This window comes from Podarcis erhardii (genome assembly GCF_964252035.2).
Source record: "Podarcis erhardii genome assembly, chromosome: 6".
Lineage (NCBI taxonomy): Eukaryota > Metazoa > Chordata > Lepidosauria > Squamata > Lacertidae > Podarcis > Podarcis erhardii.
Genome location: NC_138510.1, coordinates 4,993,730 through 5,009,275, shown reverse-complemented (window position 1 = coordinate 5,009,275; position 15,546 = coordinate 4,993,730). Strand labels below are relative to the sequence as shown.

The 15,546-nt window shown below is 48.2% G+C and overlaps 2 protein-coding genes across 3 annotated transcripts in view; one reads left to right on the top strand and one right to left on the bottom strand.

The window, feature by feature from the left end:
- LOC309344981 (signal-regulatory protein beta-1-like) overlaps positions 1-15,546 on the top strand; it is a 134,900-nt gene that overhangs the window by 47,584 nt on the left and 71,770 nt on the right. The window lies entirely within an intron of this gene.
- Positions 3,012-15,546, bottom strand: part of CSNK2A1 (casein kinase 2 alpha 1) — a 43,896-nt gene continuing 31,361 nt past the window's right edge. For both annotated transcript variants that reach the window (XM_081867987.1, XM_081867988.1), the window contains 7 exons: positions 14,263-14,346; positions 12,883-12,993; positions 11,185-11,286; positions 9,151-9,251; positions 8,508-8,656; positions 6,791-6,877; positions 3,012-5,972 (listed from right to left, as the gene is read on the bottom strand). In XM_081867987.1, the coding sequence (XP_081724113.1) occupies positions 5,857-5,972; positions 6,791-6,877; positions 8,508-8,656; positions 9,151-9,251; positions 11,185-11,286; positions 12,883-12,993; positions 14,263-14,346 (750 nt within the window). In that variant the 3' untranslated portion in view covers positions 3,012-5,856. The remainder of the gene's footprint in view (positions 5,973-6,790; positions 6,878-8,507; positions 8,657-9,150; positions 9,252-11,184; positions 11,287-12,882; positions 12,994-14,262; positions 14,347-15,546) is intronic.

Genomic DNA, 15,546 nt, shown 5'->3' with positions numbered 1-15,546 from the left:
GTGGTGGCTAGTAGCCACTGAAAGCCCTTTTCTTCCCCGTGAATTTGTCCCAATTCTCTCTTAAAGCCATCCATGTCTGCGGCCAACGCTACCTCCTGTGACAGCAAATGCCAACTAGATGGAGACGTGGGCAAGGTTTTCAAGTTGATGTCTTACTTGAATTTTACCGTAAATAGCCTTGAGAACCCCTTCATGGATCACTGCCTTGCTGTGGAGAAGGGGCTTGAATAACTCAGAGAAGCTATGAACTATGCCGAGCAGGGCATCCAAGATAGACAGGTCATAGTGGAGAGTTTTGACCAAACGTGATCCACCTGGAAGAGGAACTGGCAAGCCACTCCAGTATCCCTGCCAAGAAAACTCCATGGACAAAAATTGATGCTTTTGAATTCTGGTGCTGGAGGAGACTCTTGAGAGTCCCATGGACTGCAAGAAAATCAAACCGATCCATTCTGGAGGAAATCAGCCCTGAGTGCTCACTGGAAGGACACATCCTGAAGCTGAGGCTCCAATACTTTGGCCACCTCATGAGAAGAGAAGACTCCCTGGAAAAGACCCTGATGTTGGGAAAGATGGAGGGCACAAGGAGAAGGGGACGACAGAAGACGAGATGGTTGGACAGTGTTCTCGAAGCTACCAGCATGAGTTTGACCAAACTGCGGGAGGCAGTGGAAGACAAGAGTGCCTGGCGTGCTCTGGTCCAGGGGGTCACGAAGAGGCGGACACGGCTAAACGACTAAACAACAACAAGCCTCGAGAAGTTGCTGATAAGCGGAGGCCCTGTTACCCAAACGCTCGTTATATGAAAATTTACTTATCCTAACACAAGGAATCAGTACCAAAACCTCACTACATACACAGCAGATTCTGATGTCCAATCTGCTGGACCTTTGAGTTGTGCTGTAAAAAAATAAACAGCCTTAAGTGAGCCTTGTTTTTTGTTTTGCTGGTCTGCAGCAGTCATTTTGCCAGAAATTATGGTAGGGAGGAAGGGGGAGAGGTCAGACATGTGAGAGAGCATTTTTTTCCCTTCCATGTTTGCAAGGTTTCAGAGGTTTTCCCTGGTTTTCCCCCCAACATCTGGAGGTCAAAATTCTGTGGTCAGAAACAGATTTGAGATTTCCCCACAGGAATTAATAGAAATCATCAACTCATCATGCAAACACTCGCCAAACAATTCATTGAGAGCATATTACAGTGGTGCCCCGCAAGACGAATGCCTCGCAAGACGGAAAACCCGCTAGACGAAAGGGTTTTCCGTTTTGGAGGTGCTTCGCAAAACGAATTTTCTATGGGCTTGCTTCGCAAGACGAAAATGTCTTGCGAGTTCCTGCGGGGTGTTTTTCCTCTCCCCCCCCCTTTTCTAAACTGCTAAGCCGCTTATCCGCTAAAAGCCGCTAATCCGCTAAGCCGTCAATGGGCTTGCTTCGCAAGACGAAAAAACCGCTAGAGACTCGCGGAACGGATTCTTTTCGTCTTGCGAGGCACCACTGTATGTTTGGAAAGCAATAACTGTGTGTATCTTTGAAATAGCAGAAGGGTTCCAATCAAAATTAAAATGAAGGGAAGGCAGGTAGTGACTGAACAATTAAAAATTAATTTCTATCCCATCCTCTTTTTGAAGATGCTCAGGGTGGAAAAGTGAAGCTGATAAACCACTCAGATTGGGTCACATTAGTCATATAGGACCCACCCAGAAAGGACTCTTTATAGCTCCATACAAAACAGCTGGGAGACACCAAATAAATTTTACCTAAGTTACAGTAAAAGAAAAAAGAGCAGATGGAGCTTCATCACCCTCTGCTGGCCAGCCTGGTCCAAAGAAAGCAGCCGCAGGAGTAAGACCAGAGTAAAATTATGTCGAAACTAAACAAAAGATATAAGGGATTCAGTTACAAAGAATATGTAAGAATGTATTTAAAAAGAAAGGGAAAATAGAAGACATAATAGGTTGGATTGTATAATATTGACTAAGATTTGAAAAAGGGTAAGGAGCTGCTAAATTTGATTGAGTAAAGGGGAACGCAGGAAAGGGAGATGTGAGGAAGTCAGGAAAGAGGGTTATAAAGATAAGAATTAAAAAACTAAATTTTCTTTAATTTTTGTTTTTTTTCTGTTATATGTTTTTATACTGTGTTTTTTATGTTGTTTTTTATTGTATTTTTCTGTTGTTTTGTTCGATTGTAATATCTGTTTTACTACATAAAACCAAAATAAATATTTATTAAAAAAAAAAGAAACTAACTCTGATGGAAGGAGGTAGCTTATTTGCAAATGGGATTTGCCATTGGAAAAAAAAACAAAAAACAAAGAAAGCAGCCGCAGGCACAACATCGCCATTCCATTCTTTGATTAGGATGACACAGAAAGAACAGAACCAGCTGGCTGGTGACTTGGCCTGGTCAATACTGCTGCAAATCTTGGATGCGAGAGCTTTTTTTGTGCGGTGTCCATCTGTCTCGAGAGACAATGGAGGGCACCTCCAGAGGTTAAGTCAAACCACTGGAGAATCAGAGCCTGCTGTGGCTGCAGAGACCAGTAACTCATAACTTCCTCCTGCATTGTTTTGGCTATGTTTGCAGCACCGAAAGGACCTCCCCAGGGTGCAAGCCTGGGCAGTATGTATGGAGCTCCTGGGATGCCCAGATGACAAGACCTCTCTCTCGGCCTCACTGATGGGATCCACAGGAAAGCAGGACAATGAGTTTGGCACCAGCTTGGCTGCAGGAGTTGCCAGGATGAGGCATACAAGGTGAAATCCAACTACCTTAGGGACTCCACTCCAGATCTGTGTGAGGTTAACTCCTGAGCCTTTTCTTCTCCTGAGGATATCTTGCAAGGCTGCAGAGGTTTAGGGTCAGAGAGTTCCTTCTCCTAGATGGGCTTCGATCCCAGGTGGATGAGTTCCACCTGCCCCTCACTTCCCTCTACCACACGTGCAGAAACCACAAAATCCCTGAGGATTCCCCACTACTGCCTGCTTTTAAAATGGAGCGACTACTGGGCTGGAGTGTAGTTTAGTTTCAATTATTTTATTTTAAAAAAATTAAAGACCTCCATGGCACAACTTCTTCCCAGCACAGTTAAGGGTTAGTTCTGAACAAGTACAATACAATTACAACCAATAAATCCAAAAGGAAAACAACAAAATAATAATAATAATCTAAATTTCAACAGATAAAAATAAAAAGGATCACTTCAAACAAGATTAAAAAAAACTTTTTCTTTTCTTCTTTTTAAAAAAACCTTTTTTAAAGTTAAGTTGCCAACAAGACTATCTGTATTGGCAATTGATTTTCCTGCCATCTAACACAATGCAGGGGGGGGGGCGGTGAAACCAGGAAGTGCTGAGAAATCCTTTTAAAAAATGTGTTCTGATACAAGGTATACAGATGAGGTAATTTACAACACAGATGCTGTTAACAATCTGCAGTTTCCTCGCGCTCCTTTCAAGACTGCTGCTTGGGTGGGCAGCAAAACTGGCATTAAGCCCGGAGAAGGAAATTTGCTTGCATCGCTCCCTGAATCAGAAACCTCCTACTCTCCCCTCACCTTCTCATGATTTAAGGTTGGATGCTTACTGAAATTTGCACCCTTGGTGGGCTCTCCCCTCAACTGGTCTGCCACGTTAGGATACCCTTTAGCCCCATTTTTTTGTAGGTCTCTCCATGCCGTGCAAAGATGGATACAACATTTCTGAGTGCTGAATCTTTCACAGGCACCGACTGTTGCCAAGAAGAGGTTGTCTAGCATGGGCCTAGCTTCCACATCCGCAGGAGGCCTTCAACCACCACAATTCCCCACCATAGTTCCCAATAAGCTACCGCTGCGTGAATTTTTAAGTCCGAACTAACTTTCCAAGGTGGTGGGGGGGAGGCAACGGAAAACGCAGCTCAGGGTCTCATGTTCTTCGCTATGCAATTCACTCATGCTTCGACCACACCCTCAAAAGTGTCACAACCCAGAAGAACAAAAACGGAGGGGAAAGCAAAGTTAATAAAAACAGGAAGAAATACGTGGTTACCTAACTCCGACCCCCCAAAGTTGCATATATTATTATTGAAAAATCAAGTGATCGGTGCTCCCCCCGGAGGCAAACTGCCTCTTGAAGTGGTTGTCGAACGAGGAGGCAGCTCTGGAGGAAACGGGGAGGGGTTGCTGTGCCTCCAAGTCTCCCCCATCAGTGGTTTGAATCAGGCGCTGAGCAGCAGCACGCAGAGAGCCACCCCCTCTCCATCCTAAACTCCAGCGCTGCCGAGGTGCAAAAGGAAAAACATATGCCGAGGGTCCGGGCGATGCTTTGGCTTGTGAGATGCTTCTGGTAAGGCTTCTTAGCGCTGTTTGCTACTAGAACCAAATCTGTGCATGGTGCAAAATAGACAGTGAAGGAGAAGCGGCCTGACCCTGCCCACCCACCTACCCCCAAGCCCCCCGCTTCGTGGATTGGAGGGCCGCAAGCTGAGTTTTAAGAAGCATGGCGCTGGCTCAGGGAGAACCTCTGCACAGGGAACGTAAAACCTAACCTTTTGATAAATTAAAAAAAAAAAACAACCCCAACAGTTTTATTTACATCAAGGAATTCCAACACTGGATCTTTCAGCATAGGAAGGACAAGAGTTATATACACACACACGCTCAGAGGGGGAAGCAGATACTCTCCATGGCTAGGGTTTCGGACAGGTCTACCATCTTGTTCCTTGCTCTCTTTTCCTTTCTCTGTCACCAAAGTCTCGAGGCTGTTCATTCCTCCCCCACCCCTCCGCTTTCTATTTACAAGACCACGAGTTAGGTTGAAAAATAAAACGAAAAGCAAAAAACAAAACCCCAGCATAGAGCGGCATCTCTCGCCACATGGCACGTGAGAGGAAGGTGAGCAGGTGAACTGTCCCGCTGTCAGTTTGCATGGTCCAGTTTGGGCGGAACCAACCAGCCAACCAGAAGCTTGAGTTGCTTTTAGAGAGAGAAACCCACTGACAAATGCATTTCCAAAATACCAAACCAAGAAGACATTGATGGATCTTGCCAGGGAGCAGAGGGGAAGAGAGAGCGACTTATGGGAAGATGCCAAGACTCCTTTCAAGGGGGGACAAGGCAGAATCCTGAAAACTTCCGAACGAGGACACGTGCAAGGGGGGAGGTGCTGCCGGTGAGCCAAGGGGGCTCAAAGGAGAAGACCCCATCCCTACACGGAAGCTGCCGTCCCACAAACCTTTTGCTGCAACTTAAAATATTTGTTTTTGGTAGCGGAAACTCCTCCCACTCTAGCTGTCAATCGCAAAGAGGCAAAAACGACGCAAGCACTGCTTAAAGACCTTCGTCCGTCCCGGCTGCCTTTTAAGGAGCGCAACTCAGGTATTCCCAAAAGGGGGAGAAAGTGAAAGGTCCTTGCAAGTCTCACCCCTCACCCCATCCCTGACGCGGCATCAGCCAGCAGAAAGGAACGGGGAAAGAGGGAGAGCTTTCCGGCAAGAACCGAGACCCTCGAGATACACAGTCGTATCGCCTTGGATCTTACAAATAATAAAATGAACAGGGAAAGTGTTGGGGGTGGGGAGAATTGTCCACGAAATACTCAGTCTGCAGATTTTGTCAGGGAACCCCCTGAGATACGAAAAGTTCAAGTAAAAAAAGGGGAAAAATCGGCCTATATATTTTTCTTTTTTTTATGACTGAACTACTATAAATCCACAAGCAACTGTTCAGACATAACTCCTCCAAAGCATTCCGTCCCCTCCCTTCTCCCTCCCCACAACGCCGGCCACAAGCGGCTGCTGTTGTCCTGGGGAAGGGGGTGGAGGAACGACCTCGGCCCCAACCCGGCTCCGGTCAGGCATCTGGGAGACGGGGTGTCCTCCTCTACTGCTGGGCTCCTGCGGCAGCTGGAACTGGCATACCTAGGGTGTTGGCAGCAGCTATCACAGGCGAGCCCGCTAGAGGCCCCAGGGGTGAAGACGTTGGCACCGAAGAAAGCCCTAGATGGGAAGGAGAAGAGTGTTAGGGCCACGGAGGGGGCAGTTTCGCGTCAGAGCGTGGGGCCAGTGGCCCTGCCAGAGCCCAGCACCTTCGGGCCACTGCAGAAACGCTTGCTAACTCACTGCTGAACACATAAGCCAGCCACACAGAGAAAGCATCAAAGCAACGCTTTAAAAAATATATCAAAAAATCAATCTGCGATGATTCTTTTGCACATACCACCACCTGACGATTAAGCTATCAAGTGATAAGCGAGCCATGTGCCAGCCAGCCCTTTTGGGAGTCCTGGCACTTTGAAAGCATGTGAGGGAAACACTTGGGCATTGACACTTGGGCTCTGTCTTTCGTGTATCTGTGTTCCGAATGCTTTCTGGAAGCTGATTTGGCCACAGTTTGTTGTGAAGAAGAGAAGTTTGGATGTGATATGCCGCTTTATCACTACCCGAAGGAGTCTCAAAGCGGCTAACATTCTCCTTTCCCTTCCTCCCCCACAACAAACACTCTGTGAGGCGAGTGGGGCTGAGAGACTTCAGAGAAGTGTGACTGGCCCAAGGTCACCCAGCAGCTGCATGTGGAAGAGTGGAGACGCGAACCCGGTTCCCCAGATTACGAGACTACCGCTCTTAACCACTACACCACACTGGGAAAGTGGCATATAAGTAAACTCAAATCAATCAACCAAACTCATGCCAACAGCTGGAACAGTAGGGTTTAAAGCATTTCCCAGACTGTACCACCTCTGGCTGTGGGATGAGGCTCGCCCGGCAGAGGCCCACTAGTCCGTGCAGGGACGAGTGTGGCTGATTGTTGGACCCACCTGACAACATACTGGCGCTGCTGACGGGGGTGCTGCTGCCCGGCATGTTGGTTGAGCTCATCCGAGCCTGGTCCTTCACTATGGGGTCTGCAAAACACAAACAAACCAGGCGTCTCGATTAGAACAGGGGGTGGATGCACTCCCGTTATTTCTGCATCACACATATTGCATGCCATTCAGCTGATTAGATCTGGGTGATATACAGTGGTGCCCCGCAAGATGAATGCCTCGCAAGACGGAAAACCCGCTAGACGAAAGGGTTTTCCGTTTTGGAGGTGCTTCGCAAAACGAATTTCCCTATGGGCTTGCTTCGCAAGACGAAAATGTCTTGCGAGTTCCTGCGGGGGTTTTTTCCTCCCCCCCCCCTTTTTCTAAGCCGCTTATCTGCTTATCCGCTAAGCCGCTAAAAGCTGCTAATAGCGCTAATCCACTAAGCCATCAATGGGCTTGCTTCGCAAGACGAAAAAATCGCTAGACGAAGAGACTCGCGGAACGGATTAATTTCGTCTTGCGAGGCACCACTGTAGTGGTAAATTGTCTGAAACCAGTATGGCAATACCGGTTTCAGACATTATGAGCTGGAAATGCACTGTGGTGGCCGGGAATCCACGATGTATTCCCTGCCCAAATTGCCTGCAGACGGTGGGGAGGAAGAAGCTGCAGAGATACATTCCATACATCATGATGTATCAGCACACTGTGGTTATTTAGCTGCTGGTATATCACAATGTTGGAAACCAGGTATCGCCCAGCCCTACAGCTGGTGATCACAGGTTTCATTTATTTAAGCAGGGAAGTCTCCAGCCAGGGAGGCTGTGAAGAGAAGCTGGAATATGGATGGGAAGGCCTGGGAAGAATCCCACGTCACACATGCAGCCTTGCATATTGGGAAGGCAAGTATTGCTGGAGATGCAGCTTGGTGGTCAGGGTTTGACATGACAACTGCTGAATTACTCTCCGTTTCCTAACAGGTATGGTTCACACAAGTTGCAGAACCCAGGTTTTGTTGGTAGGTGCAGAAAGCAGAGAAATCTCATCCCTGAGCTGGAGGTTATCCGGATGGAGGAAAAGAAGGAAAGGCAAACTGTTTGCCTACTCTTAGAAACATCCCTCATCAGGATGGCAACTCGCTGGTAGATCAATTGCGGAGTGTGATGTGGGACTGGTGGGATCTAAGCAGGTTTCACTATAGCCAATAGAGCTTCCCGCTGGCGGGGAAGGGAAAGGGGGAAGCAAAATCCCCAAACACTTTTATTCCCACAAGCCCTTGTGACAACAGGACATATACAGGGCGAGTCCTTTAAAAGAGTACACACGTTCCACAGGGCCTCTTTTAAAAGACCCACCCTGTAATATTGAGACACAAAGCAGCATCTTCGGCTGCAAAACTGCCTGACAGTCAAGAGGCAGATTCTTCATGAATGTGGAATATTTTCACAAGAACTGCAGGATTCAGCTGGGCTGTTTGGGAAGCTCAGGGGTGGGAGGGAACAGGCAGCTTACTTTCTCCCACCTCCTTTCACCGCCCCGAATAAAGCTTGGCTCCGATGAGATTTTGCCATATGCAGCTCACCGATTTTGAAGTTATTTTGTGTGCCACCGTCAACATGGCTTTCCAAGGAAGGAGAAACGGGCTCAGGACGCCCTTTCTGGTGCACCTCTCCCTCCTCCCTGATCTTTGCCCCTTTGAAAGTCTGAAAAGCTGGGCCAGACTCACAGAAATAAGGGTGCTCCATGGCTTCTCTCGCCGTCAGACGGGATTGGTGGTCATATCGCAGCAACTTGTCCAAGAAATCCAGGGCCTCGGGGCTGACCAAATGCTGATTCTCGCTGTGGACGAAGCGCTCCCATCGCTTGCGGGAATGCCTATGAGCCAGGCGGGGGGGGGGGGGGAGAGAGAGAACACAGCGTGAATGGATGAGTCCCCCTTGGACAGCCTTTGTTAACCCTACCAGCATACCAGTATTTCTGCACGTTGTCAGCGACTCTTAAGAATGGAAAGAGGAGTGCACACAAGTAACTCGAAGTCAAGTCACCTGCCGTTTCTATAGCGCCTTAGAAAGCAGTTTCGGCACTGCATCGTTTTGGAGATGCAAGTGGAAGGAAGCAAAAAGGACATGTCCCTTCCAGGCCACTAAATAGAGAAAAGACATCTCAAGGCAGCCCTGTCTAGCGAAGTTTTAAATGTTTGATGCTTTATTGTGTTATTTTATGTGTTGGAAGCTGCCCAGAATGGCTGGGGGAACCTAGTCAGGTGGAAAGCGAACTATTATTATTATATTATTATTGGTTTATGGAACTGGGGAGGGGATGGCCTCAAAAAGTTTGGGAACCACTGTGTTAAATCAATCTCATCTTACCTGCCCAAGATGTCGTTGAAACGGGGGTCAAGCTCAATGTTGTATTTGTCAATGTAGTCGTACAGGTCTTCTGTCCCGAGCACCTTAGCTATTCTCACCAACTGTGAACAGAAGGCGTAAGCCAGCATGTGGAAGAGCAGCGGCTGGGAGACGGAGCGACGAATCGGGGAGGCCTCCTGTTCAAGTCTTGCCTCTGGCATGATCTCGCTTTGGGCAAAGCACTCTTCCCTCTCGGCTTCAGTCCACCCACCCACCCGCCAATATCGGGAACAACATTACTGAGTTCCCTTACAGGGTCACTGTAAGGATCACAGCTAGGTTGTAAAGGCCAAGCGCTCTAAACCCTTGAAAGCACTATATGAGTGTTAATTATAATGACGGCTCATCTTTATATTTGAGATATTTATGTACTGTCCTGTGTACAAGCCACAGGATGGTTGACAACAAGCAAATGGGATTTTTAAAGAAATCAATAAAGCAACTAATGCTTTTAAAAAAAAAAAAACAAGTAGCAAATCAATAAGGAACAGCTGCTAATAGGAGCAGCCATCAGGTTTCTCCTTTTCCAAATGCCTGCTGAAAAAGATGTGCCTGAACTAGAGAGAGACGGGGCAAAATGTACTTCATTAAAGAGCGAGTTCTCTAAATTCACACAAAGAGCCCCCCTGTGTCAGCCACAGAACAGGCCCATGTGACACCAAGTGCCATTAAAAAACCTTACATGGGAACACCAATCTTGACTTTGGTGAAATGTGATTTCCCCAAATAAGCAGCTTCAGCTGGAAGACGGTGATCACAGCCACTTCAGGCACCAGGAGGTTAACTTCCCCCATGGCAGAAACACGAGCTTCTCGGGGCAGTTGTGAGATATTAGAAAACACGATATGATCACTGTCATCCGCCCGACAATCCCTGGCAGCTGCTCTTCATTTCCCCGTTGAGACTATTTGCAGGGCAAGTCAAGAGCAGTGGCGTCGCAAGGCAGGGGCGGTGTACCCTGGGTTCCACGTCTGGGAGGGTGACAAGAAGGCACCCAGTGGGGTGCTTGCCCAGGCGCGGAGGCGCAAGCAGCCATCGCGCCGCCACAACCACATGTGGAGGATCCTCCGTTTGCGGCTGCAGCCGCGAGCAGAGGATCCCACCACTGTCTGTACGGCTCTCGGGCAGCGCCGGCGGCAAACCGCTACGTACAACGCATGCGCGGTGTTGCATGCATGCGCCGTGTGTAGCGACGCTGCACGTGTGCTGTATGTAGCGGTTTGCCACCAGCGCCGTACGGACGGTGCTGGGATCCCTCCTCCCTGGCTCACTGTAAGCGGCTCCTGCTTTGCCACTTTGCAGGGAGCCAGGGAGGAGTGGATGGGAGCCATGGCTCCCGAGAAGACGAGCTGCGCAGCTTTGCCAGCGCCCCAGCAAAGCGGCATGGCTCTTCCCCCTTCCTCCGACGGCTCGGGGTCCTTGGGAGTTGCGGGCGTGGGGGAGCAGAGACATAGGAAGGGGCGGCGGACCTTCAGCGCCCGCCCACAACTCCCAAGCCTACCCCGAGCTGTCGATGTGGGGGGAGGGTGTGACAAGAAATATTCCACACCGGGTACCACCTGGGCTTGCTACGCCTCTGGTCAAGAGATCTGTTAGGCAAGCGAGCCTTGGATGAACATGGGCTAGCATTAGACTGCCATACTCAGAGCACACCCAGTGACGTCTAAATCTTGAGTCTGGCTTAGTCGAATACCACCCATGTACATTGCTTCATGTCAGCTTGCAGCCAATACGTGCTAGCTAAAATCTACTGGAAACCACAGAAACCAGATTGAATTTTATGTCTGTGACCCATGGTAGCACCATTCATACGTGCAGGTCCTAACTGGAGTTGGCGGCGATCAAATGAGAAACGTCCATGTGAGCCAATCCAGTCAATTCTTGATTTTTCCAACCCTTGGGAAGCCGAGAACATGCAGAACACAGAAGTTACGGAGGAAGAGAAAGCCCTGTGCCTGAACATCGCCACCATATATCTTTCATTCTCCCTCTCACCTGATCATAGTTATCATGACCATGGAAGAAGGGCTCCTTTCGGAAGATCATGCTGGCAAGCATGCAACCCAAGCTCCACATGTCCAAGCTGTAGTCGTACATCTGCAAAGGAAGCAAAAGCAGGCCCGTCCGTCTGGTGCATTTAACAGGCGTGAAAGGGGCAAAAAGAACACTGCAAACCAGGCCCCACTGTGAGTGAAAAACAAATCCCCGCGACAAGTTGACAGCAACCAGCCTGGCACAAAGAAAAGACACACTACAGGGTGAGGCGTCCCTGTAGTTCTTCAGGGGTTGCTCAAATCTGAGTGCTCCCTGGAAGGATTGCACTCTGCTTCATTGGAGGTTTTTATGGCTGGGTGGCCACCTGTCGTGGATGCTTTAGTTGAGATTCCTGCATTGCAGGGGGTTGGACCCTTCCAATTCTACGATTCTGTGTTAGTGGAACCAGGAAGAGGGCCTTCTTGGTAGTGGCGCCCGCCCTGTGGAACACCCTCCCATCAGATATCAAGGAAATAAACAACTACAGTAGTACCTCTGGTTGTGAACGGGATCTGTTCCGGAGGCCCGTTCGCAACATGAATACAACGCAACCCACAGTGGTGCGTCTGCGCACACGTGGGTTGCGATTCGCCACTTCTGCACATGCGCATGATGTCATTTTGCGCGTCTGCACATGTGCGAGTGGCGAAACCCAGAAGTAACCCTTTCCAGTACTTCTGGATCGCTGTGGGACGCAACCTGAAAAAACATATCATGAAGCAAACGTAACATGAGGTATGACTGTATCCGACTTTTAGAAGACATTATTGTATTTTAATATTTTGCTGGAAGCAGCCCAGAGTGGCTGGGGAAACCCAGCCAGATGGGTGGGGTATAAATTTTATCATCATCATCATCATCATCTGAAAGCAGCCCTGTTTAGGGAAGTTTTTAATGTTTGATGCTTTAGCGTGTTTTTAATATTCTGCTGGGAGCAGTCCAGAGTGGCTGAGGAAACCCAGCCAGATGGGCAGGGTATAAATAATAAAGTATTGTTGTTGTTGTTGTTCTTTCAAGGAACAACACCCAACAGAGAGAAGCAGATTCTTTCATCTGCTGAGACAGAGCTGCTGTGACCACTGCCATGTTACAAACAGGGACAATCCATACCTGATTCAGGCCCACAGACTGGTCCATTGGGAAGAATGGGGCACTCTCTCCCCCCCCCCCCAACCTCAATCTGCATCCAAGCCAGCCCCAACTTGCCTGCCTGCTTTCTGGCAACCAGAGGGAGGCAATGGGCGTCACCTTCTTCCTCTTTAGTATCAGTGATGACCTTGCAGAACTCAACGAGGAGGTGAGCGGTGCAGGCAAAACCATAATTAGTTGGCTCTGGCTCCACCTGCTGGAAGCCTCCTGCCTAACACCCCTGAAAGCCCCAGATGCGCAGCAGCCAGTTCTCTTTGGAGCAGAGTAAACGAAATGAACCCTCCAACAATTCCACACCCAAACTGAAAGCTAAATAGGTAAGGATGCAGTTAGCACCAGGGGTGTCTAAAATGAGAATGGAAGGAAATGCAGTTCTACCTGGAGGGGAAGGGGGAAAGAGAAACGTTCAACTGATTTTTCTAACCTTAGGGATGAATGCGCTTGTGTTCTTTAATTGTTTGAGCTGCTTTCCCACAAACCTGATTATTTCCGTAGGTGGGACACAGTTACCTGATAATCTACGAGGAGCTCTGGGCCTTTGAAGTATCTAGAAGCCACTCGGACATTGTACTCTTGGCCAGGATGATAGAATTCAGCCAAACCCCAATCTATTAGCCGGAGCTAAAAAGGGAAAAGGGAAAGAAAGAAGACTGAGGAGGAGGAGGAGGAGAAAGCTCTTTGCCTTGGCCTGCATCTTCCAGTGACTGTGCAGATTGCTTGCTGCAGGAAATAACAGCATCAGAAATAAATGGAATGTTATGAAATGATGCGAAGATTTAATTGAGCGGAAGCGCAAAACGTAACTGACACCATCTGGCGTGGTCAGGGACAAAAATAGTGCAATCAAACTATTGAACTGTGAGTGAGAGGGAGGAGTAGGAGGGCAGAGGAGAATTCTGCTCTGATGAGTAGCCAAGGCCTGGAAAATAGGAGTCAAACCACCAAAAAGCAGTGTTTCTCAGATGAAAGATCAATAATTACAGCAATGAATAGCTTCGGCTCAAAGTTCACACAAGGGTAAATTAGACAAGCAGGCTGGGGAGGAAGAGAAAAATACAAAACGGAAGAAACAGAAAAAAATCAATTTGACCCTTGAAGAGTTGAAATGGGAGCTGCAGAAAACATCCCTCTTCCTTCTCGGCACACCACACACCAGTCTTTGCCCAACCTGGTGTCCTCCCCAATGTTATGGACTACAACTCCCATCAGTCTCAGCCAGGACAGCCAATTCTCAGGGGCTATGGGAGCTGTAGTCCAAAATGTCCAGGAGGAACCAGGTTGGGGAATCCTGCTGTACAATAACTCGGCTCCTTGCCGATATATTGTGAACTGAGATCTACAGATGAATAGTGTGCCAATTTAATAAATAGCGATAATAATAAAAATAACAGTATCTTTAACATTTTACATTGTACCTTGAAATGAGTGGTCATGTTTTCCCCGAACGACAAACCAACCACCATCACCAGCCTCCCCTTGTGAGGTGTAGCCACAAGGAACATACCTTATAACTTACTCTTAGTTCACAAAGAATGGCGGTGAAGTCCAATAGGCTTGACCAGTATCCTGTATGAACCAACTCTGTTCTGGGACATGCTCCAGAACGCTTGCAACACGACAGGGTTCTGCAGCACATACCCAGAGCAGCTTTGGTAGGTAAAGTACTCAATGAAGGTAAAACGCCTGAATGCCAACAGGAGTTTTGCAGAAGCTAAATGTGCAAGATTTCACTCCTACCTTCCATACTAATCTCTTTTTGGACATCTCTTTTCCACTTCTGCTACTAACAGGCCACAAACACACACAGCAGCAACAGCAGCAGTGCACCAGAGGAATTTTGCTTCCGCCACAATTAAATCCCGACTAGAAACAAAGACCCCCAAGCCTTACCTTTCTGTGTTCATGGTCAATCATGACGTTGTGGGGTTTGACGTCTCTGTGCATTATCCCCATACTGTGGCAATAGTCCAGGGCCTGGGGGAAAGAGGCATGTTGATCACGAACAAGAGCCTAAGAACATCAGAACAGGCCAGCGGCCCACCTAGTCCAGAATCCAGCTCTCACAGTGGCCAACCAGATGCCCGCGGGCATCAGAGATCAGATCCCCACCTCGCTCGTTTTAACTTTATCTGTATGAAAATCCGCATGGTACTTTGCAGCCCTAAACAGAGCCTTCCCAAAGGTCGCAGGAACGGAATCAAACGCAGTTGAGTGGGGAGACAAAGACTTTTCACAAGGGAATGTCCCAATAGCTGGTTGAAAAGGAAGGAAGCTAATTAAACCTCCCTCAAGAGGGGATTGCACAACTTACAACACCACAAAACAGAAAAGGTCTCAAGTTCCAACCAGAAATGCTTGTGATGCAGGTGGGATGCTAAATAAGGCTGCAGAGGCTGACTGGAGCAGGCAGACAGGATCCATTGAAAGTTAGCCCTCCTTCCTATTGAAAGCCTCTCAGATTGCCATGTTACTGGAAGCTACAGTAGGTAGCTGTGCTGTGAAGCAGGAGTGGGGAAGTGGGGAACATGTGGTCCTCCAAGCACTGTTGAATTACAACCGCTGGAAGCCCCAGTCACCCTGCATGGGCAATGGTCAGGGATTATGGGAGTTGGAGTCCAACAACATGTCAATGAGCACAGGTTTCCCACACCTGAGTAACTGGGAATGTTGGGAGAGGCCAAACGCTTCAGCAGCATCTATCGCCAAGCCTGCCCCATTGCCCTATATGTAAGGCATCAACTTCCTAGCGCCAAGGCACTGGTCTTCAACTGCTGGGGGCTGGGACCTGCTAGTGGGTCATGGCCTGATCCAAGGCAGGTTTTGCCTACGGAACAAAACCACCATGCAAATATATGGTAGAAGGTTAAGAACTGGGTCCTCAAATGCATGCTTGAGTTAAAAGTGAGTCCTGGGCCTGAAAAAAGTGGAAGGGGTTTCAATCAGCGTTAGAACCTCAGATATTTAAGTTCATCACCAAATGGCACCTTAAACCTAAGTTATGTTCGCCACAACGGAATGTCTAGGCAGCATTATTTTACTGCAGTGGGGTTTATTGTTATCATCATCATCAATTTCATTTCTATACCGCTTTATATCTTGAAGAAAAACCTCAAAGTGGTTTACCACACATTAAAACATCGAGACAGTCCAGAATAAAACAAATTCAACCTTCAA